Raw genomic sequence first — 24020 nt, 5'->3', positions numbered from 1 at the left:
AAAAAAGTTCGACCTTTAAAGGGCCCCTCACCAGGTCTGGCCATTTTGAGCTGACAAGTGCAGAGCATACAATGCTCGCTAATGATCGTGTTTGCAAAAAATTACAATTGCCACCCGTCGCGGAAAGATCTAAAATTTCAATCCAAACGCCGTTTTCCCTTTCCCTCACGGCGACTGCACTCCAAGCCGGACGGTGACGTACCGATGTCCCTGCGCCTACATACTCGGGTCCGCAGTGTGATGTCGCTCGTGGTGACACGTGACTTCGAGAATTATTCAAGGCAACATCTGTTATATGTGTGGCCTGTTGCTTGAATTGATGAATTGAAGTTTAGAGAAATAATAAAACACACAAACAGAATGTCTGTGTGTCTTTTGTTTTACTTTGCACTGAAGCAAGGGAGATGTACTTCCGCTTCGTCTGCTTGTTGCCATGGTCGTGCAGTCACGTGCGCAGCTACCGAAACTATGCCATTTTCTACCATGTTGCAGCGCGTGATCGTGCTCTGCGATCCACTGGTTCTGCGTCAGTATTCATGTAGCACTGAATTATACCGCTAGTCATGTGTCCTTGTGCACAGCATGCAAAATTGTGTGCTGCGCGAACGAGACAACAGCTCACGCGCGATGCTGTCAGCAAAAGTGCGTTGTGCCAAAAGAAAAAAAAGCGAGGAGAAAAAAAAACAAAGGCATGGGCCTGTGACGTATGTGTCAGATGATCCTCGAGGTCCAGTATGGGAAAACGCAGAGAAGGAATTTCGCTTGCGTAGGGTAGACGGGGCGAGTGGAGAGAGTGTCTCACTATGCACTGGAGCTCGCCTCCTGAAATCACGGGTTCGCGGCACTGAAATATTTCTATCTTGGCTATTAGTGAACCGATTTGAAATTTTTTTACGGCAGAACACTCCCTAGAGAACATGTAACAACAACTTTCAGCGTATAACCAAAATCTGCTGTGGGGCCTGGTGAGGGGCCCTTTAAAGGGTTGAGGAATCTGGTATCATGTTTGAAAATTTTTTCAACCTTGCTATTTGTGATGCCATCTCTCAAATTATTCATGCAGGAAGATATGTGGAGCCCTTCACAAAGCTGCGCAGGTGCCCCGTCCCTCCTGCTGTGCTTTGTGTGGTTTCAGAAAAGGAGGTGGAGAAATGCCATCGCATGAAGGTTAGATTATTGCCTTCTTTCCAGTGCCTGTAACTTTTTTGAATTTGGTTTGCTTTAATTGCATTTGGTGCAGTCTGCCTTCTTCCATAGGGCACTAGCAAGTTTTTATTGTTTTCTTAGCTCATTTTAAGTATGGAGTAACTCAACATCGTCGAATATTACCAGCAACCTTAGGAAAGATGAACCCGGAAACGGGACAGGATGAGTGCAAATTGTCCAGAAAACTAGTGGAGAAAGCAAAAAAAGTATTTCTCTAAATCTTGAATTGAGGGACATAGCGGAAATCTCATCCTAAAATATTGAAATAGTATTTTAGGTGGTTATTGTTATCTATGAGTACACAAGGGCTAAGACAGAATTTTGTTAATTTCATGCCACAGCACAGCCCATATAAATTATTGATGCAGCAAGTGGTCTAAAGCTGTTGAGGATGAATCTGGAGTGGTATAGTAAATTTTAACCTATTGTAGTTTGCACGTATTTGTCTGTCTGTATCGGCTACAGAGTAGTATGTGTGGTGCCACCCTCTGTATTGACCTTTTTATCATTATTCCTTGCAGACAGCCTTCAAGTCTCAGATGCTGAAGCCAGACCTTAACTGTGTGCGTAGCCATAGCCACCTGGGTTGCATGCACATGATACGAGATGGCCTTGCAGACCTTGTTGTTCTTGAGGCAGGCGACATATACCGAGCTGGACAGTAAGCATTTTCTTTCTCCTCTAGTGTAACTTTGGTCTTTCATTGTAAGCTTAGTGCAGGTTGTGTGGCTGTCGCAAAGTTAACTAATTGCACTGAGCTAAGGATATTTGGTTGTTAAGGTACATTGTGAGGCAAAAAGGGATATACAGTAAACTTCCTTAATTTTACCTTGATAAGAGCAACAAGATTTATAGGATAATTCCCCAGTCAAATTGAAAGAAGAGGCAGAGGAAACGTTTATGCACGTTGCTTCATTTGGTCATATCTACGGGATTCAAGTGTACACCCAGTTTTTGTGGGTTCCTAGTAGAAACAGTGTGCATCCAAATCTAATGCCCACCTATTGTACAAACTGGAATGTAGGTCAAGTGGAAATATAGGCCGAATGCACACCTACTGTATACGCCATGCCCAAAACGCCGACAACGTCATCTGTCGCCAAGGCTACGAAGCATAGACGGGCTCAGGCGAGCACTGTTCCTGTTAGCGCCTATGCGCGTGCTGTCATGTTTGCATCCTCGATCGTAATTTAACACTTCTGTCAGCCTTTAGCGATGTCTTGAAGCAACTGTTGCATAGTTGGGCGCTTTAACACGTACGAAAACTTGTCAGGCATACACTTAGTTTCCGGTGCTGCTTCGCAAGCAAGAGCGACGGCGGCGGTGAATCGCAGCTGTTCTACGGAGAAGATAAGCAATCGCGCTTTGTTTACTGCAGTTTTAGAGCGACCACTGTGTTTTTATTTTTTGCTTGATGTCGCTGCGTCTTTAGTGAGCACTTCCACAATTAAACTTAGATTAGATAGATTAGATTATTAGATTATGGTGTTTTACGTGCCAAAACCCAATCTGATTATAAGGCACGCCGTATTGAGGGACTTCGGAAAATTTCACCACTTGGAGTTCTTTAACATGGACCTAAATTTAAGTACACAGGTGTTTTTGCATTTCGCCCCCATCGAAATGCGCCCACCATGGCCGGGATTCGATCCCGCGACCTCGCGCTTAGCAGACCAACACCTTAGGCACTAAGCAACCATGGCAGGTCGTTTAAACTTGGTCGCCTCGTCTGAAGTCCAGAAAATACGATAAACATTAGGTTGTTGTTACTGATGAGCCGCGACGCCCTATTTGAAAGAAAGATAACGATGCGAAAAGCTAAGCCAGAGAATGAGGAACGAAGCTGTGAAGCGCTCATTGTGTTTAGATGCTTTGAACAAAGGGCTCCGTGTTAAAAAGCAGGTGACGGCGCCTTCAAAAAAACGTCACGCAATCACCCATGCATTGCACGGAATCGGCTGTTGCTTTACCTATCGATGGCACTAAAATGCGCCCTGTGGCATATAACATTCAGTGTACGCTCGCCTCAGCTATCTGCATATTGAATGTACAACCTGGCATCTGGGAGCATTAAAGGATTTTGACAGGGCATTCAACCTCGTTTTGAATGCCTCTTAATATCACTTCGCGGTAATGGGAAACACCTGAACTTTGCCCTGATGTCTGCAACTAATGCATATTCGCTTTACCCCAGCCGTGTCATGCATTGTGGTCAATTCTGAAACCTTCATGTCTCTTTTTTTTTTGTTTTTCTTGATAGTGGTGGTAGCAAGGCCTTGTTCTCTTTTTCTTCTTTTCCATAAAATGGGCCAATATATCATCATGTTGCTTCACTGCAGTTGTCTCTGCTTTGAAAATGATTTCAATGTAGCATGCAGTTTACAAGTATTACTTATTTCTATGCTTTGTATTTGCTTTCAAAGTGTTAATATTGCGTCAATGCACTCCTTTAACATGAGCGTAATTAACCCTTTCGCTGTCGGACCTTTCTGGCCGTGACGCACCCCCAGTGTCGGCTTGGTTTCAGGGAACGAGCATAACAGGGAATGAACATAGCAATTTATTTTTGATTATGATTGGTATACAAATAACATAGTCAATGCAATATGCACATTTGAGTGTTCTGCAGCTGTTGTTAGTAAACATCATCATCATCATCATCAGCCTGACTATAAAATCCGTTCAACATCCGAATCTGACGATGCGGAACCCTCATCCTCGCATGCGACTCTGCCCGAGTCTGAATCCGAGCTCGGCTCGTATTCTGAATCGGAATTAAGCCACCGCTCCAATGAGCAGACGAAGGTCCCGCGCGCCGAGCCATCCGAAAGTAACCGCGCGCAGGGAGGATGCACTTTCAGTCGCGCGCAGAACGGAGATAAATGGGACGTTGCGTGATCAAGAAGACAGAGGAAGATGGAAAAAGGCTAAACAAAGTTCGAAGGCCTTTACGTTTACTGCTGCAAGTCGGAAGCGAGGGTGCGGCGAGAGAGCGAAAGCAACAATCGAGTCACTCTTTTCGGAGAGGCAACGGCACGGCACGTGCGCCTGAACTTGACGCGCCGTAGCAGGCACACCAACAGAAAAAAAATAAAAACCTTCAAACCAGCGGAGATGGCAGAACAACCCTTGAACCCATAACCACACGCGCGCGACGCATGATACAGCGAACGCGGAGCCACCGCGCCACTCAGCAAAGAGAAAGTGGGGAGTGGCAGTCGCACCGTACTCTTCAATACATGGGTTAACACAGGTCAAGGTGAATATACGATCTTGTAGAAAGAGTCAACAGATGGCGTGGCCAATCCAGGAGCGCCAGCTTTGCGCGCAGGCGCGAAATTTTGAACGCACGATAGAGAACGTACCGGTACGTCAGTGACACTGTGGGGGGGAAGCGCGATGACGTACCGGTACGTCCGTGACAGCGAAAGGGTTAAAAAGCGCTGCATTGGCTATTCAGACTCGGGGGCACTACAACAGGCGATAGAACATGTGATTTAATTCTACATTTGTGTGTAAGGGTGATACTAGTAAAAATGGTGGTGACGCTAAAAAATAATGTAAGGTATAAAAGCAAAATGCTCTTGACTGACCAGGAAGGCAAATTTTTAGCTATGCCATCTGCAATATCTCACTTGCGTGCTCCCGTGAAAAAATCTAAACGCTCTGCTTGTTTCATGATGGAACATGTGAAATGCATGCTGTGCAGACAGTGGTAAGATGCAAGCATAAAGAAATCAATCAACCCTTAATTATTGCCAGAATTTCATATGCGCTATTTTTCTCAAGTTCATCGTGCTGGTTTGCAAGCTTTACAGTTGCTGGCTTCTCATGTGGCCGCGTGCATTGCATTCATGCATTCACAGGCACGACAGCGCTCCCTCAATCTACTATAAAAAAACACGACGTGTAAACGAAGCAAGTGTGTGCATAAAGAACATTGGTTCACACGTTAACAAATGAAGCAATTAGCGGCCGGGGCATTATAATGAAAGCGGCATACTGGCGATGAGCTCCATTTCGTAGGCAAGGTTGTTGATGCTCATCTGCGGCAAACACTTGGCGCATAAGGAGACAATGTCGTCCCAGACAGCCGTGAAGTCGGACTCATGTCCACTATTGTATATTGTGATTTCATTGCTCACACTGACACTGCAGAAGTAACTATCTGGGACGCGCACAAGCGCCAAATTGCACGCACACACCTCAGTCATGCCTGCAGTGGAAGCAGGCATCTCCGGCATAAGGCCTGCCTGCGGTTACAATGGCTGCCGCTACGCGGCTTTCAGTGGTGCCCCCATAGGCACTGCGCATGGCGGATGAACTGGAATATAGGTCAAGTGGACATATAGATCAACCCCTCACCTTGCAGTGAAAAAGAGAGAGAGAAAAAAAAAAGAAAACAAAACAAAACACTATTACAGAAATGTGTTTATATCCACAACATCATTGTAACTGTTAGCGATCATGCACGAAGCTCGCACACTGAAGCCTGAAAGTGTGTCCTCAAGTTGTGGATACATTGCATGAAGCCCATGAAATGATGTTTATGTCATTTCATGGCGGCAGCAGTGTTTCTTTTTGTGTACACTGATATTGCACACTTTTTTTGGAAACGGTAAGCTGGCACTGAGTGGCTATTTTGCCCTTTGCTTTGGCGAAGCGTCAACGTTTGTCTTGAATGCCGCTGAAAACATTGTGTGCCACTACTCATCGCCCGCCAGAGAAAAAGCAAATCACATCAGAGGTTGATCCCAAGAGGGCACACACGCAAGAAAACAAAACACAGCGACAAAAAAAAGGAAACAAAAAAAGCCAGCAATCACATTTGGATATTGATATGGCTTTGGCTATGCATTTGGCAACATGCACATTGTAGGTTTCCAGAAGACGACTTGCATTCTGCTAATGATCGCTTATAAGACGAGAGGTGACTTTAGCCTGCTTCTTTCAAGAAAATATTTCGACTTATATTACAGTTTATACTGTAATTTTATAACTACGAGTGGGCGAATATTCAAAGTTTCAGATACGAATCAAATAATACACACGAACTATTCTTATTCAAGAATTAACTATTTGGTACTTCCAAATATTGAAACTAACCAAATATTTCACTACAGACTGTTAAAGAAGGGTTACTGTTCTCCATCTGCTAAACAAAATATTGCAAATTATCAGAAGTAAACAAGGACAAAGTTTTTGAAGCAATGCAAGAACAATGGGTAATGATGTTTGAAGTAGTAGCTTAGCGCAAAAAAAACACAGACACAAGGAAGACAGACAAGGACTGTGGACTGTGTCTGTGGTTTTTTTTGCGCTAAGCTACTACTTCAAATATGGACGACCAACTAGCCCAACAGTCTACTCTTCTAGAATGGGTAATGAAACCCATGTTTTCAGTTTCGTGGCTGTAGCCTACATGAAAACCTTTGATTTTTGCTTGCAGTCTGTAATTTAGCGTTCCTTGCAGTGTAGTCATGTAGCAGTTTTATCCTTTACGCTACAACCAGTGATGTTTTTCTTGGAAAGGTCCCTTTCACATGTGTCTACAGCACACAAGCCCTTCAGCAGCTTTTTATTTTTTCTCTACTTGAACTTTTTTTAAAAACCACTTATTTAGCATGTTTTGGAAAGCAAGTCATACAGACGTCATTCATTCTTGAAAAGCTTGTTTGCAACTAGGCTCTAAAGTTGTTGAGTGCAGTTCTTTTATTCACAATTAGTGTGATCTTGTGTTAAAACTGATGGTGATTGTCCGTGATAGTAGGCTGTGTATTTTTCACCAGTCAGTATAACTTTGGTACTTAGTTATACCAAAATAAATATCCCTACTATAAATATGTGCGTCTGCATTTGGCTATATGATTTTCAGTACTTGCTATTTCTATTCTATTTGTATTCAAAAAGTTTTATATTCGTCCACCTCTATTTTAACATAAAAATGTGGCTTCCCTCTAATTCTGGTATTAAGAAATGTAATGAAATCTGCTGAGTTTACTTTCCCAGAATGAAAATTTATTTACCCTTAATGACCATCATCATCAGTCTCAGATAGCTTTTTACCACTGTATACGGACCACAACATGTTGCCCTCCTTGTCCAGGCTGTGTGCGCATTTTCTGAGCAAAAGAAGAAGCGGGCATGTGAGAAAAGCAAGCCAAGCTCATTCTGGCATGCACTGTTGATGTGGTATACGAAATACCCGTCAGTTGCAGCTGGGTCTACATCGGTCAAACCTGCCGATGTGACAATGAGCGATTAAAGGAGCATGATGCTTCTATATAGAGTGGATCAGGCTTACATTTGCCCATCCACTGTGGCTCATGCATGTGTGCTCCGCAGTTGGCAGACACACTATTACTTGGCAAAAGGCACGACCACGTTGCGCGAGCATTGATAGAGCCATTTCATACAAGAAAAAGAGTGTGCGATGCATTACCGTTCCTTCGTTGTCACTTTTTCGCAATGAGCAGCAGTTTTTAGATTAGGCTATGTAGGTGATATTGGTCCTTCTTGGTTGCAGTTTGAATCCTAAAAGGTTGGAAGTGTACTGTATCACAGAGGCTGTGACCAGTGGTCGTAACAGCACACATTAAGGGGAAAGGAAATGGACAGGTAGACCAGCGATGTCCCCCATTTCTTTGCCTTTTATTTATTTTGTTTTAAATTGCTTCTGGGCTCTGTCTGAGCCTCAAGTAAATGAGAAAGTATTGGGAAAAAACGGAACAGTTGAAATGTAAAAATATAAACAAAAATGCAGAAGTGTTCTGAGTATCAATAGCTTATATGATGAAACAACAAAAAACATAGTCATACATGTGCAAAATGTAGATGTGTGCCAGCAAAACAAGTTGCATAGAAATACAAATAAGAATACAAACCACCAGGTGAAAGTGCACAATTAATTTTAGACATACAGCATGGTCTCAGTATTTTTCACAACCTCATGCAGAATCAGTGCTGGGGAACACAATTAAAATGAAATTTAACATTAGACAGAGCACATGAAATGAAGGTGTGTGTGTTTCTCCAAAAATTGTGGTTGAATCGAAGCTAATTAGATAGCCATTATGACATGCATGTGGGGGATTTGTTCTTCCCGTGTTAGCATTGTATCTTGTAGTAGTAAATATAGTAATGAATGAGTTTAGGACCTAATGAATCAAGATGATGCGCTATTCACAATAGGCAGCAGACTATCTTGCCTATCTTGTGCATTTTCATGGGCATGACAATGTTTTGAAGGATGACAAAGATGAGCATTGTTAAAAATCACATATGATTTCATGATCACTGTTCTCTAGTGGTTTGTGTGGTATCCTGTGTTAGCGCAAGATGGCGGTTCCCGCCACCCTTCTCCCTCGACCCGGCCACTCAGCGCCAAACGCTGTAAGTTGCCGGGTCGAGGGAGAAGGGTGGCCTTACCACAGTTTGCTCTAAGGGCTATTCATTTTCCCTAACACCGTTGATCAGCATATGACTGTCATCATCCCTGCAGAGCATCACCACACATCTTGTTGAAATTGCATGCCTGTCAGTCACATTCAAGGCAAACCTGTTGTCTTCTGTGGGCAGGAAAACCACAGTGTTGACCACTTTGTGGTTGTGCTGCACCTACACATACTTTCACTCTGAAATGTCCTACTGTAGTCTGCTGTGTTTCCTTTTTTGAGCTTCCACCAAATAAACTGCCAAAAAACATGTAATTAGACAGACTCTGTTTGACAGACCAAGTGTTCTGCAAGTTATGAGAATTGCAAGGGACAACAATAATTTCTATGCTTGCACAAAGCAATAATAATGTAAACAGAACCACTCAGTTTACAATATTGCATGGCACAGAAAAGTACTCTATACTCTGTCCCTTTCCATGGAACTGAACACAAACTTTATGTGAAAGGGGAACTATTAAGTAGGCAAATTTAAGATGTTTTATTCCTTCTAGTTCCTTTGGCCTCATCCCAATCATCACCGAGCAGTACAACTTAGATGAGCCATACTACTACGCTGTCGCCGTGACTCTCCAAGGGGACAAGGAGACCGATCTGTTGTACCTCAAAGGTGAGCATCAATCTATGAATTTAGAGACTACAATAGCTCATCTTCTCTGCGCAGACTTTATAGTTACAGTACAACGCCATTGACATACCGTATTCACTCGAATCTAGGCCGGCCCCAATTCTAAGCCGACCCCCGAATGTCCGAAGCCAGAAAAAAAAATTAAAAACTTACCTTGAATGTAGGCTGAACAAAAAAAGTGAGGACAGTGTTCACAAAATGATAACAGCATTTATTTAATATGAACGTGCCGAGCTCACTCTACGTCGTCACCACCGTTAGCCTTGTCCCTATAACCCAGCCCAGACCACACGTACGCTTGCGGACGCACGCAAGCTCGCGTCCGTGAACTCATGCATGCACAGACAGTGCGGCATTGCACGCGTCGAAACGCAGCGTTATCTCGGTGAACAGCTCCTCTCTGTTATTGCACGCTTATCTTTCTTATCGCTGTCATCTCCTCGGGGCGGCACATGCAAAAGCATCTCCCATTGCCCCCTACCAACGATGGACGTTATAAAGCGAAAGCTTTACTGGCCGCGAACTTGCAATTTCGCCGTGGCGGTGCTCTGAGGAGGCACATGACATCACAATGCGCGCCTTGCCGCGGATATTTCTCTCTCTCTCTCTCTCTCTCGCTCCCTAGTCACTACTGCACATGCGCTACTAGTAGCACCGAGCCACAGGTGTTCCGCCGCTTCGCTGTGCCATGCCTTTCCGCCACCGCCATTTGATATGACGTCACGCCTCGTTCCTCGTCGTTGTGCTCGCCTCCACTCGCTTTGCCAGCTGCGTCGCATGCCTGATAACATGTTGGAGGATTGAAAAGGAGAGCTCGCGTGCGCCGCCACCACAGTTGAGGCGGCAGTATGGACGGCGACAATTCTGATAAGCAGGAGGAGGCCTGGAATCGACATCGGAACGAGATGAAGAGGAAACGAATCGCCCAGGAAACAGACAAACAGCACGTCGAACGACTGGCTAAACGCCGCAACATAGCTAGACAACCAGACTAACCTGGACTTGCAATCAAGATTAACCAAGGCTAACCATGCTATGCCTTAGCTTTCGCTACGTATATCCTGGCATAGCTGAGCTAAGCCACTGCCAATTTTTTCTCATCGATGCTGAAGTCCCACCTGGCTTACTATGCCTCTGCGGCTAGCACAACTTTTCGGTTAAAAGCAGCACTATAGTGCGCCATTACAATAACGCCACGCCGCACGCCGATACCATAGAACCAGCTCAGATATGACACAGGTCAACGCGACGACATCACTCGTGTACTTCAGTTGGCTACTGGCCAGTGTTGCCAGGTCGGACAAGGCAACTAGCCCAAAGCTAGAGAAATTGTAGCCCACATGTAGCCAAACACAAAAAAAAAGCAAGAAAAAAATTGTAACCAAACGTAGCCGTTTTAGTTTGCAGTTTTATTTGCATATACATTTTCACATTCGACTATGGCAATCCATTTTTGCGCAAACCATCATACCACATGTACGTGACGGTTGACTTTTGACATCAACAACAGCGACATCATGCTTGCACACAGAACACTTTTTGGTTGACCCCGGAAACTCAAGTTCTGGCGAATCGCTGCAGAGGGTGAACCTATTGAGATGAATCTTGAATGTAAGCACGAACAAAAAAAAATGACAACCATGGCAGCGAAAGCTGACGACATTCAAAGCTCTCAAACAAAAAGCAAAGTGCTTTCATTGCCATTCCATCTTCACAGAGTGGAATGGTTGTAATTTTTTGTGTTGCGAGTCTGGCGTCGTTGCTCATTCGTAAATTCCCGGGCTCGTAATTGTCGTTTTCGTTCAGCATCACGGGAACGCTCTTCGTCGGTGGTCGTTTCGCGCCAGCGCCGTTTACATTCTCGTTGCTGTTCCCTCCAGTGCTCCTCGTACACATGTTGTTCTTCAGGTGTACGAACTGAACGTGTCCGTCCCATCGATAACGCAGCTGTTTTTAGCGCCGATACCTCTCCTGCTTATGTAGTGCGATAACCTTGATGCCACGCTATTGTTCACGGCGAGCGTTCTAATCTGTTCCGCATTTGGACATCTGCCCCACCGCACTGCACCCATATTTAAAGGGCCCCTGAAATGGTTCGGACAAATTTTGTAGACGCGTAGGGTACAGCTTAAGTAGAACATTCGCACCCCAATTTAAGTGAAGCGTTACATATTAATGGAGCTACAAGCGATTAGAAGTTACCCTCCTCCCTAGCCATGCTTTTCCTCCTCAACTCGTTCGGCGAGTGAGCGGGGCTAAGCTTCGCCTTCACTGGTTCCGCGTCACGATGCGACGTCACATCGTCCACTTCCGGTTGTTTTGGAGCCCGCCCCAGCCTGCGCGAGACCTCTCCGCTAGCCGCTTGGCCGTCGACCCCAAGCGAGAGCTATCGAAGCAGCGTGCGTTGCGAGCATTCTGTCGTAGCACCGAACGTGTCTGGTATTCCGGTAACCACAGGCAAGCTGGTCATTTCGGCGAATGACTGGAGGCATAAACTCAAGCTGATGAAGGAACTTTAGCGTAGACGTACGTGAGCGGCCTGATCAGTCGCGCGGTCCAGACACTTATTGGCGCAGCGCATAAACAGCCAAACAAAGCGCTAATATTGCTCTAACCAAGTGTTAAACATTTTAAACATTGATAAAAACAACGTGTTCATGATTACACTCCTGCGAAAAATACACACCAGCAGCAAAGAAGAATACACTTCGTTGCTGCTACTGTGTATGGTTAAGCTCTGTGCCACCAGGTGGCTGCACCATGCAGACCATTCACATTTTCCCTTCTGCTCATCTCATGGCTCATCCCGTTACGGCACAGTCAAGCGGCCAGACCCTGTCCCCTTGCGCTTGTGTTTGCCCTAATACCGGACTCGCGAAACGCTATTGCGTTAGTAATCTTCCGGTGTAAAGTGACGGCCACAAACGCGCAAATCCTGGCGCCGATCGGATAGCGGCAGTCCGATGCGCAGCAGCCAGTTCGCTCGTACGCTGCCTTGCAGAGGGACACGATGTCGCAGCTTGACATATTGCCAGTCGCTACGTTTGCAGTTCACAAGGCAACAAAGTCGAATCATAGTCCTCGCGAAAAGACTGAGACCGACTCTGACCGCAGAGCTCTCGTCAAAATGGAGTACGTTGTAACACAAGCAGACGACACTTGCTGTGTGCCGGAAGTGCTTAAGTGTACTGAAAAATTGTTCTTGTGCATTCTCTTTATGTTACTTTCTTTTTATAAAAACAAATTAACTAACATTCCAACTATTACGAAGATGATTTGTTTGCCATAAAGTTGGAAAAATTATCGATCACGCGCCTTGGTCAGCCAATCGGATAGCTCGCCCCACTGACATCATATGGGGGATTTTGGTCATATGGGTAGGGGCGGCTTAAAATTCCGCCGAGCAGTGTGCTGCGATCGGCAGCGATGTGCATTTTTAAAACCTCATAATAAATTACACACTTTACGCGGAGCACTTAGATGTGTCAATTAATGATCAGAAGGACCTACTCTAACGACTCAGTACGTTTGTAGAAAATCGTCAAAAGCGTTTCGGGTCCCTTTAGAAATTCCTAAGTCCGTTTCTATTGCCGGATGCCGAAAAAACTATGGAAGTTCAGTCATATACAGCTTTTGCTGTGAAGACGTGGCTATTGAAGACTTGGCTTTACTGTGAAGACTTTCTTTCTTCTTTTTCTTCCCCCCCCTCGCACGGCGGGCACCGTCGCTGCCGCGTATGCGAGCGCCATCTGGATGGTGTTGCAAGGAACAGACCGCACTTCTCCCATTAATGGCGAATTTGGCAGATCACACCGCTGCACACCGGAGTGCTCCAATGCGCAGTTTCATCCAGTCATCGTCGTCCAAGGGTGGCCTGGTGCACATTGGTGCGATTTGCCGAATTCGTCATAAGACAGACCTCAAACCGCAGCTGGATAAGAGGTTTGAGTTTCCACGCAACAGAAATAAGTTTTCTTGTATATTCAAATTACAATCCGACGCTATCACGCCTGTAGGTTGTGTGTAAGTCGTACTAAAAAATTTTCTGACACAGTTTACTTTGAAAAATTCAGTTAGTTCAGTAACGCCTATGTGCCATGCGCAAAGCCTGTGCAGTTCGGGATCATTTTTCTCATACGGACAGCGGCATCAACACTGGGTGCCGACACTAGATTTTCTGTCACACAGTGCCCTTAACACTGTCACGTTAAAATTCATCTCGCAGGTAACGGAAAATGGCAGTAAAGCTTTCGGTGAGAAACATGGAGCAAGTCAAATTCTGTACGCAGCGCGATACTCCACCCAGAAACGATGGCCATGAACACACTGGAGTGTGTCATCTACCCGTGCTACCCCAACGTTCTTTGACTGTCTAAGAATATTGTGCTACCCTTCTTTCATGCCGGCGCCACAATAGCCTGACCCTATTTTATTGCTCTCCTTTTCTGAGCATAGCCATGTTAGTACAGTGTACTGTGAAACACCCTCTACTCCCAGGCTCATTCCGATGCCTGGTGATCGGGTGTCTGATGACTGAAACCGAAAAGACGATGATGAGACGACGTTGCTGGCGCAGATGTTCGCGCGGCGAAACGCGGTCTACCTTTAAGTGCATCAAAGATCATATCCATCGGCTCAGACAACGGCGCACTGAGAGTAGTGTAGGCATTTTGTAGTGTGGGCACTGCCAGCTCAGCCATCTAAAACATAGCCTTCAAGATTTATTTGTACTCGATGAGAGCCATCTCTGAAGAGGGGATTAAGGCATCACATATAGCCCAAACAAACCCAAGTCGCAGATATTCAATAGCCCAAATATAGCCACATAGCCAACTCGACCAAGTCGATGCCAAAAAATTTTTTTCTGTAGCCCAATTTGGCTATATGTAGTCATATCTGGCAACACTGCTACTGGCCTGGCTCGTAGCGGCTGCGATACTGTTTCTAGATGGCGCTAGCTATCGACCATATTTATCATTTTCAGTTACAAAAAGGAGCGTTTTTTTTTTTTTAAATCCTAGAATCTAAGCCGACCCTACAGTTTTGTATATGATTATTTGAAAAAAAACTATTGACCTAGATTCGAATAAATAAGGTAATTTTTACAATATTGCTGAGAAAGAAAATGTGTTAATAGGAAAATATATCATCCAAACATTATGCCAAGCAGTAAAATTTATTGCAGCAGCCTAATTAATATTTATTTCATTTATTTTTATTTATTTACAGATACTGCTTTCTCGATACATGAGACATAGCAGGAGTGGATACACCAGACACTAGATCAAAACAACATACAATGAATTTGAAACGTAATTACAAAATGTGGTTAGACACTTCTTTCAAAAACTCTTCATTAGGTTTTCCTCGCAAGGAACCAGCTAGGCTGTTCCAAATTTCAACAGTGCTCGGAAAAAAGGAATACTTAAAACAATTTACAAAAGACTGGAAAGGAACAATATTAAAAGGGGGGGAATGGCACGTGGCACGCCCAGTGGGATGACTGAAGGAAATCGGTGCATGAATGCAACTTTGGCCGTGTACAATCTTATGTAGCAGAGTGATATGTTTAAGTGTGCGTCGATGAGCCAAGGGTTCTATCGATAATGCGCATGAGGGAGATGAAGGAGAAAAGTTGCGGTCATATCGGCGAAAAATGAACCATATTGCTTTCTTTTGTATGGCTTCAAGCTTACTAATGTCAAGTGCAGTGTATGGTGCCCATACCACTGAGGCATACTCTAGTAATGGTCTGACGAGGGATTTATAAGCTGTTAATTTGCAGTCCTTAGTAGAGCACTTGAGGGTTCGCTTAAAATATCCCAATTTCCTAAGTGCCCTAGCGCAAATTGTTTCAATATGAAGGTGCCATTTTAAGTTTTGAGTGAAGATAACTCCAAGATATTTGAAGGTATTCACAGAATTTAGGTAGAGCCCATTGCAACTATAACTGAAACTTAACAGCTGCTTTTTATTATTGAAAGTCATTTGTACAGTTTTTTGGTAATTAATACTCCTTTTGCCAAGCGTTGCTCCAACCACAAAAGGACGAAAATACATTGTTAAGAACCTCTTGATCTCGTCTGTTAGTTACTCTGGTATAGAGCACGCAGTCGTCAGCGTACAATCGCAGTTTCACTGGGGTGTCCCTAATGATCTGTGTGACATCATTAATGTAAATAATGAACAGCAGGGGCCCAAGGACCGAGCCCTGCGGTACCCCGGAAGTGACTGTGGCCGACGATGACTGCGTATGATTAAAAGTAACATATTGAGACCTTAAATGTAGCCAACCAGCCATCCAGCCGAGCATTTTGTCATCGTTAATAATTTTCCTTAGCCTAAGAAGTTTTCTGTGGCACACAATCTCAAACGCTTTGCTATAATCTATGAATATGGCATCAACCTGACCTCGATTATTTAGAGCTGAAGCGATGTCATGAGTGAATTCAATGAGTTGAGTAGTTGTAGAAAAACCAGAGCGGAAACCCTGTTGATTCTGCGACACTATGTTATTAGCAGTGAAATACTGAAGGACATGTTTGTGAATTATGTGCTCTAAGAGTTTGCAACAAGTACATGTTGATGAGATAGGCCTGTAGTTGGAAATGAGTTGCTTATTACCCGAGTTAAACACAGGAATTACATTGGCGATTTTTTAAATGGCTGGTATAGTACATGTCTCTAATGATTTACAACAAATTATGGTTTACAACAAATATCCATTACAATTATGGATTTACAACAAATATCCATTAAAATATCCATTTTAATGGATATGTAATATCCATTAAAATATTGATATGTGAATAGTAAAATTTCAGCTGGATTACACAATTCATTAATGTCAGAATGCAAAATTTTTTGTTTGAATTTTGGTGTGAAATGTTTTCATAATAGCACATTTATTGTACCCTTCAAGCCAGGACATTACACAATAGTTGAAATGGTTGGAACAAGTACAACCAGAAAAAAAAAAACACTGCAATTAGTTATGTGAAGCTTAAATCATTGAGAGAGTTTAAACGGTAAAGAAAGAGATAAAATTTATCTATTGCAAATTTTCAGTGCAGCATAGGGTAGAAAAATTGTTCTATGTGAAAAAGAAGCAAAGACATAAAGCTGTGTATACAAATGTATGCATTTGTTCATGTGTATGTGCACTGCTGCTGTATAAAAAAGAAGGGGCGGCCTGCCACGTGCATCGAAAACACTGTCCTCCGCTGCGACGCCACCATTTCGGGACTGTTGTCTGGGGTCTTACAATGCTGTAGCCCGTGGAAACCGACGCGTCCTTTCCCCAACCGCTAGCACCGTTTGGCCCAGCCAAGTGCCCGAGAATGCAACTACGGCTGAGACATTCGCTCCCATTGCAGCCTGCCTGAGACAGCAGGCCGCACACTTTTTTTTTTTTAATCCAGCGGCTGTGGTACGTGATAGTAGTGAACAAGTTAATGAACAAAAAGATTAAACAGGCAAAACTGAAAAATATAGTTTAGATTCATGCATAGCACACATGTGGGATAATAGAAATAGACTCCACCTGCACAAGTTAAGCAGAAATAGTGATATTTTGGCTTTGATACATCGCCAGCATTGTCACAGCATGGTCGTGAGCTATACTGCTGGCGGCTCCTCGAAACCAAAACTGGCGAAGTTGATTCAGCATTGACCATGCCCAAACCACAGGACAAGCCAAGCACAAGCTCAATTGTAAAGCTGCGTCGTCATGCGAGTCCCACCAGTGCTGGCTCTGCGCGTCCAGCATTTGTTAATTCACGTGTTACGGTGGAACCTCATTAATGCATACCTGGCAAGAACGCAGCATAAGTATGCACTAAATAGTAATACATAACTGCCAAGTACAAATTAGCGTCTCTTGATATGCGCTGCACTGCTACCAACATATAAATTCAATTCCATGGTAAATTTCACCTAAAATACACACTACAAGATTTTTTATTTTTTCCAGAGTGGTGAAAAACTGCCTGCCTCATATGACTATGCTTTAGCGCAAAGGCAAGCAGCAGTTCAAAAATTTGGCAGGGGCTGAGCAGACAACTCGTCCGGCTTTCCCCAATGCACATGTGCACATTTGTACACCAATCTGCTACTGAGTGCAACCGTGGTCACTTCATTGAAATGCGGTACATGCTGGTGCATGGTGCCGATTGTCATGTGAAATTTGTGGGCAGTGCATTGCCTACTAAGTGCATGCCATCGTGCCATTATGCCTTCTGTGTCATATGCGGCCATTTGCCGGCAGACTGCAGCTTCTGTGCAGTCAGCTTTCTTTGTACCCACGCCGCTCCTGGCGTGCAGCGCATACCTTGTTGAGCCAACGCAGCGGTGGGCTGCTTTAATTTCTGCAAGAGATGCATGCTTAAAGGGGTCCCATAATGTTCCGTAATGTTTCTTTCTTACTCCGACAATCCAAAACCAAGTGTACATTGTAAAGAAATTTCAGTAGATGAATCGATGTTGCCATTTTTGTTAACCAAGTCTAGGCTGAAGAGAAACATTTTATTTCCTGTTACTACTTGTTTGATGAAGCTTGTTAATTGTTGTTGTAATTGTAACCGCATATGAATTTTTTTTCTTTCTCATGGTCCACACTTAAGTCACTTAGAGTACAAGCTGTACAACTCTGTGACATAATTGAGTTGGAATTTTCATGAACAAAAAGTGTAATAAATAAATGTGAGATTGGCCCAGCTTCTACTCTTTCCTTAGTTCTGGTCATGTATTATTTGCAAAAATAAATATTCCCTGATAACTCCTATCTAACAGCCATGCTCTGCATCTTCACAAATCAGTGTGCAACAGTACGGGCCACTCAGGTTGGTGAGGGCCCATTTATGCAAATTGAAAATAAAGTCTTGGTTATAGATCTCACAGTAATCATACCGAAACTAGACAACCACTTTTAAGATAAATTGAAACTTAATTATGATGAAGTCATCGCATGATGAAGAATATAAGTGCGAGCTCATTAACTAAGAAACTGCCTTTTTCATTGTAGTGCAAACTCTCGACTGTCCTCCCCCCAAAAGTATATATATATATATATATATATATATATATAAAAATAACCCAAGGCTCTCGATCTGCCACTGTGGACAGGTGACAGGTGGGTTGGTGAATACATATTGAAGCGCTTAGTCAGATAGAGTGAGGTTTTTCTATGGTGGTTCAAAGGCTGTCTTCTAAAATACTTCACACAACTGGTAAATGCTATCGCTATAAAAAATATTCCATGATGTTGTTTGCATGAACGCTTGGCAATGCACTGGAAAAAAAGAGAGTACCCTCAACATAATTTGTTGGTCCCTTTAACTAACGCACAATTTCAATTATTCCTGTTTGAATACTAACCATATGAAAGCCAAATTATTTTAGCAAAAATTTGCATGAAATTTGAATTCAAAGCTCAAAGGAGCCACTTTTACCAAAAGTGCTCCTCCTGCTCCAGATCTTTAGCTGCGCTGGCCTATAGATATTTGTGAACTGTCCAAAATTAGGTCCCTCTTCCCATTCGCTAGCTGTGCTGCTTTCATTACCAGCATAGTGACAGTAACAACAGTGGCAGTGACGCATAATTGTAGAGCAATTATGTGTGCTTGATTGTTCCATATATGCACAGGAAACACCATACTCTCTTCAGTTAAGATCACAAAACCACTGTTTCCAACTGTTTCAATGTGGAAAATCTAACAAAACTTGCTGAAATGCCAGATTTAGGTGATTACAGGAAGGCTGTGGCCATTTTGCCAAATTTATGCTCTCACACCATAACAGCTACTCGAGATGAAAACGGCTTGCAATGATGGCTAAATGGCCCATCACATTGCACACTCCTCTCCTGCATACAGGAAATCTAGACTCCCTGGGCTGTGATTTCGTAGCGATGCTTTTTTCGAGGTTATTTCTTATTGCACTTTTTCTTATGTTGGATTAAGAAGACACAACTTCATGTCAGTTTCTTTCTTTTTTATGTTATGTTGATGTGTGTTTACGGTATATTTAGTACAACTTCTTAATAATGGCGGGGACGTGCAAATGATCTCCTAAATGGAAAGTAATAAAGTTTCTCATGATCATTAGCACAAAACAATATGACAGGTGAAAACTGGAACTTACTAATAGGTGTTATATGCTACAAATTGAAACAAGGTCTTGTAATGGGCATGTTGATTTCTGAGCTTGGTCACTTTTCATCTCTTTCACCCTTTCTTTAATGTGTCAGGATGGATTCTTGTCCATCATGTCGTGTAGAGCACAGTGACATGCTGGGAGTGACATACTGTCATCTTGAAGCTACAATAAATTATCTTTAGGACTCTTGGACTCCTGCAAAGGCATGCACTTGCATAAGTTTTTGACAACATGATAAAATTTCCAGTGCCCCTGCACTTGTTGCGATCAGCACTTTAGTGCCTACAACAGGCTCAAAACACGACCTCAGTAATTGGCACTCCGATTTGCATCTCTCACTTGTCCAGTTTTTGTTTACAATTTGTTTTCAATGTTGAAGTAACATGCCTGAACAACTTTTGAATTTCAGGTAAAACATCATGCCACACTGGCATCAATCAGGCTGCTGGATGGGTGGTGCCGTTGAGCTTTCTCATCAGTAATGAGCGCATGCGGTCCTATGGCTGTGATTCAGCACGCTCTGCCTCAGAATTTTTCTCCAAGAGCTGTGTGCCCGGCGCTCTTTCCCGTGAATTTGTGGGCTCGGAGCGGAGCTACAAGAACCTGTGTGATCTCTGCCATGGAACCAGCACTCATTTCTGCGGCCGGGATGCTTCGGAGCCCTTCTATGGCCATACAGGTGCCTTCCGCTGTCTTGTTGAGGGAGGCGGCCAGATTGCATTTGTCAAGCACACAACTGTCTTTGAAAACACAGCTGGTCGCAACAGTATGTGGTGGGCACGCAACATTGCACTTGGTGACTTTGAGCTGGTCTGTCGTGATGGCTCACGCCAGCCACAGGACAAGTATGTCCAGTGTAACCTAGGGAAAGTGGCATCCAATGCCATTGTGACTAGCCCGAACAAACCACAAAGCATGATCGACGCTTACATCAACCTTTTTGTGTATGCACAGCAGTTTTATGGCTCCAAGTACAGCGAGGATTTCACATTCAAAATGTTTGTGTCAGAGGCTGCACATCGAGACTTGATATTTCAAGATTCAACACAGCAGCTAAAACCAGTGCCTTTACATAGGCGCAACTATGCAGACTATTTGGGCAGTGACTTTCTTCAAGCAGTCCGTCTTGTGGACTGCTCTGGAGGTTCAAGTGGTGTTCAATTGTCAGTAGCAATCATGTTGATCTGCATCCTTTCTCTGAAATTCTGGGCATAATGGTGCTTCATCTCACTGTTGCTGAAAGTCTGCTCGAGCCTTTTACAGTGAAAAAGGCTCCAAACAGTGCTCATATTTTTTGTATAAATTAAGCGACGTGACCCAAGTCACGTCAACTTGGAGCTGGGGAGTATTTTTGTACCAGGAATTACCAGCTCTAAACTTGTTTAATGTCAAACATTCTTTTTATAGCTGTGGAGGGAAGTGGCATGTGCATTCTGATGTGTTGAGCCTTGCTTTTTAAAGGCCTCCCTTGCCATGGGCTAGTGAAGTATCCATCAGCTGGAGCTGAAAGTTCTAAGTGTAAGATATTTTCAGTGGTATGAATCATGATGGGCAACTTTTCAACATTGACCCACTGCGGTTGCTTAGTGGCTATGGTGTTGGGCTGCTAAGCAAGAGGTCGCAGGATTGAATCCCGGCCACGGCAACCGTATTTCGATGGGGACGAAATGCAAAAATACCCGTGTACTTAGATTTAGGTGCACGTTAAAGAACCCCAGGTGGTCCAAATTTCCGGAGTCCCCCATTACGGCGTGCCTCATAATCAGATCCTGGTTTTGGCATGTAAAATCCCATAATTTAATTTTTTAATTTAACTTTTCATCATTGTAATACTGTGACTGCCAAACAGGGAATAAGCTTTCTTTTTTTCTTTCTGCTTGTATGCATGAAAAAATAAGGGGAGGAAAGAAGCATTCTGTTTAATGAGTTAAGTGTTAATGAGTTTATGGAGTGTAATCTCATAGGAAGGCTGAACTTTGCAGCGCACTTGTCAACATAATAATCTAAGGATTTTTAACATTGTTATTTACACAAGTGTTGCACATAGTATATGTTTAAAAACCTGACATTGACTTTCTGTGGTCTTGGTATATTCAACTTCTGCTGCCTTTCCCTCTCCCCAAAAAAGACAATTCACTGCTCTTTCCTCCCCTTCTTTTTTACTTTTTTTTCAATCATTTGATTTGCATGGGACCCCAATGAATGCATTCATGATGGACTGTCGTGTCGTGAAACAAAAATTTGTCGTCCACTTGCTTTTAGCTCACCACCACCCTATTGTGTCACATATGTTGATTCTAGGTGTAAAATTGCTTCGTGTATGGTGATTATGCCAAACGTTTCACATAACTGAAACTTTTAAAAAGGTGGTATGTTGTAGATAGTCCGGGTCTGCAGCTTGTTTTGGGTAGTCACACTAAGTTGTAGTGTGGCCTAGATAACTGGTGAAGATCAGTTATGAAACATGAAAAAAAAAACTAAACTGCCTGCACTCTTGCATGCATGGATTATAGCACTTTCACCTGTGCGTTCAACTAAAAAGCCTGCAGTGTTAAGTGTTTTGATAAGCACAGGCCATGGCATCCAGTGTTGACCAAAATGTTCACATTGGAATTCTAAAAACAAAAACTGTGACCATAGCTGTAAATCATGCGCTATAGGCAGATGACAAGCAAGGTAGACATTTGGGAAAGTTGGTAAGGTTCCATGTTGAAATAAGGGAGAGCGATCAACTTATATGAAGCCGAAGAAAAGGTAAGCGCTCCTGTTGTCCTTTTCTTTTGCTTCATATGTGTTCATTGCACTCCCCCACGTCACCATGGACAAAAGCAAATATGTAGAAATAGGCTGCATTTGTTAAAGCTACAGTCTGTTACAGTCCAAACATATAAGAAACAATGTTTTTAAAATTTCAGAAAAAAAAAGTTGTAAAGTTATTTTCAATTCTTTACCTTTGAGGCACCCATTAAACTTGAAATTGCAATGTGTGCTGCTGAAGAGTTCTAGTTCTCAACCTGAACTTTTTCCTTTAAAGTGGCCCTAAACCACTTGGTAAGTGGCCCTGAACCACTTGATGGCTTGGTAAGAAAACACATTACGCAGATAGTATGTGTAGCTGTGAACATCTCAGCCAAATTTTGCAGTTGTGCGCAGCACTGCGTTCACAAGCGAAGCGCGAAGGTGACCTCTCTCCAAATGTCTTCCTTTCAAACTGCTCCTTGCCCATTTCGAATGCCAGCAGCTGTCACTTCTCATCATAGAGCAGATTCCCATCGAGAGCTGCCATTAGCCCACGGTTGACATGAAGCAAGCAAGATGTTTGGATCAGTGCATCTTTTGCTACTGTTACTGCATATATTGACACAATTAACTGAACAGGCTGAGCTAATTAGAAATCTGCATTTCGAATTTAGGTAAGAATTATGCACATCCAGGAGAAGCCAACTGTCTGCTCATACACGGCCCCACCCGCCCATGCAAGAATGAAATGTACACCAGAACCTCAATGATACAATCCTGTTACACATGATTTCTCGGCACCAAAGTTCGCAATCGAGAACACAAAAAATGACCCAATAGAGTTACGCTCATTTTTTACCGGTTCATACGTTTCCGGAAAACACGCTTTTTCAGCACCAACATTCAGTACATCGCCAAATTGTGATTGTATGATATGTTTTCGAGCCGCTAAATCTCATGTAAACAAGAAAATATGTGAGGTGCGCACGATCAAGATCACCACATATCTGCTTGCCATGGCAGCTTCACTGCAATACTCGGCCGCCCATCTCGCATGAAAACGCCAGCGCACACTCAGTTTCTTATTCCAGCACCAGTAAATCTTCTCCGGGCTCGTCGCATGCAGCATTCACAGCTATCGGCGTCAATCCTATTGCGATAAGCATCTTCACCTAATGTTTTACAGCGCATGGTGCATAGTGCCATTGGTAGCGTGCTGCACGCTTTTAATAAGCGATAATCCAAATGCACCGCCTTTCCCTGCTGCAGGTGGTGCAATGTGAGCATCACATTTCGTTCCACTTGGCATCTGGCATCGCCCACCAGCTTGATTTCGTTTTGGTTTCCTGTCGCCGTCTTAAAGCAATACACAATAGGAAAACAAAATGTGTCTCGGGTCATCGAATCCCAACCAGCTAAATGCGCATCGGCGTCACATGCCTCGTGCGCCACAATTGGCATTACGTAGATGTAAACTACAGCTAAGTCTGCCCCCCCCCCCCCCCCTTTTTTTTTTTTTTTTTTTTTTTTTTTTTTTTTTTTTATCATACGTTTTCTCGGTTAGTATGTTTTTTTCTTGCGTTTTTTTTTTCCAAAACGTAATGAATGAGGTACTACTGTAATGCCATAGGCAAGATTCCACCACCAGTGCCGCCCTGCTCCTTCGGAACAGAGAATGTTGAGAGGAAATGGGAAAGGTAAACATTGCACTTGTAATATCTCTGCCTCGTACTATGTCTTCTTTTTAAATTATTTTAGTAATATATTCCTTCGAAGCACTTCACTCTTTCGAAAGCTTTCTTGAGGCTTAAAAGAAAGATGGTTCAGGCCCCTTTAAT

General features: G+C 43.4%; 1 protein-coding gene across 1 annotated transcript in view; it reads left to right on the top strand.

Moving 5' to 3' along the window:
- Tsf2 (transferrin 2) overlaps positions 1-23700 on the top strand; it is a 58900-nt gene extending 35200 nt beyond the window's left edge. Inside the window, exons 6-9 of the mRNA XM_050193252.3 lie at positions 1064-1167; positions 1728-1867; positions 9155-9270; positions 19853-23700. Of these exons, the coding sequence (XP_050049209.1) occupies positions 1064-1167; positions 1728-1867; positions 9155-9270; positions 19853-20658 (1166 nt within the window). The 3' untranslated portion in view covers positions 20659-23700. The remainder of the gene's footprint in view (positions 1-1063; positions 1168-1727; positions 1868-9154; positions 9271-19852) is intronic.
- Positions 23701-24020: the final 320 nt, after the last annotated feature.

The sequence above is a fragment of the Dermacentor andersoni genome, chromosome 1 (assembly GCF_023375885.2).
Source record: "Dermacentor andersoni chromosome 1, qqDerAnde1_hic_scaffold, whole genome shotgun sequence".
Lineage (NCBI taxonomy): Eukaryota > Metazoa > Arthropoda > Arachnida > Ixodida > Ixodidae > Dermacentor > Dermacentor andersoni.
Note: the sequence above shows the minus strand (reverse complement) of the source record. Positions and strands in the feature narration are given on the sequence as shown.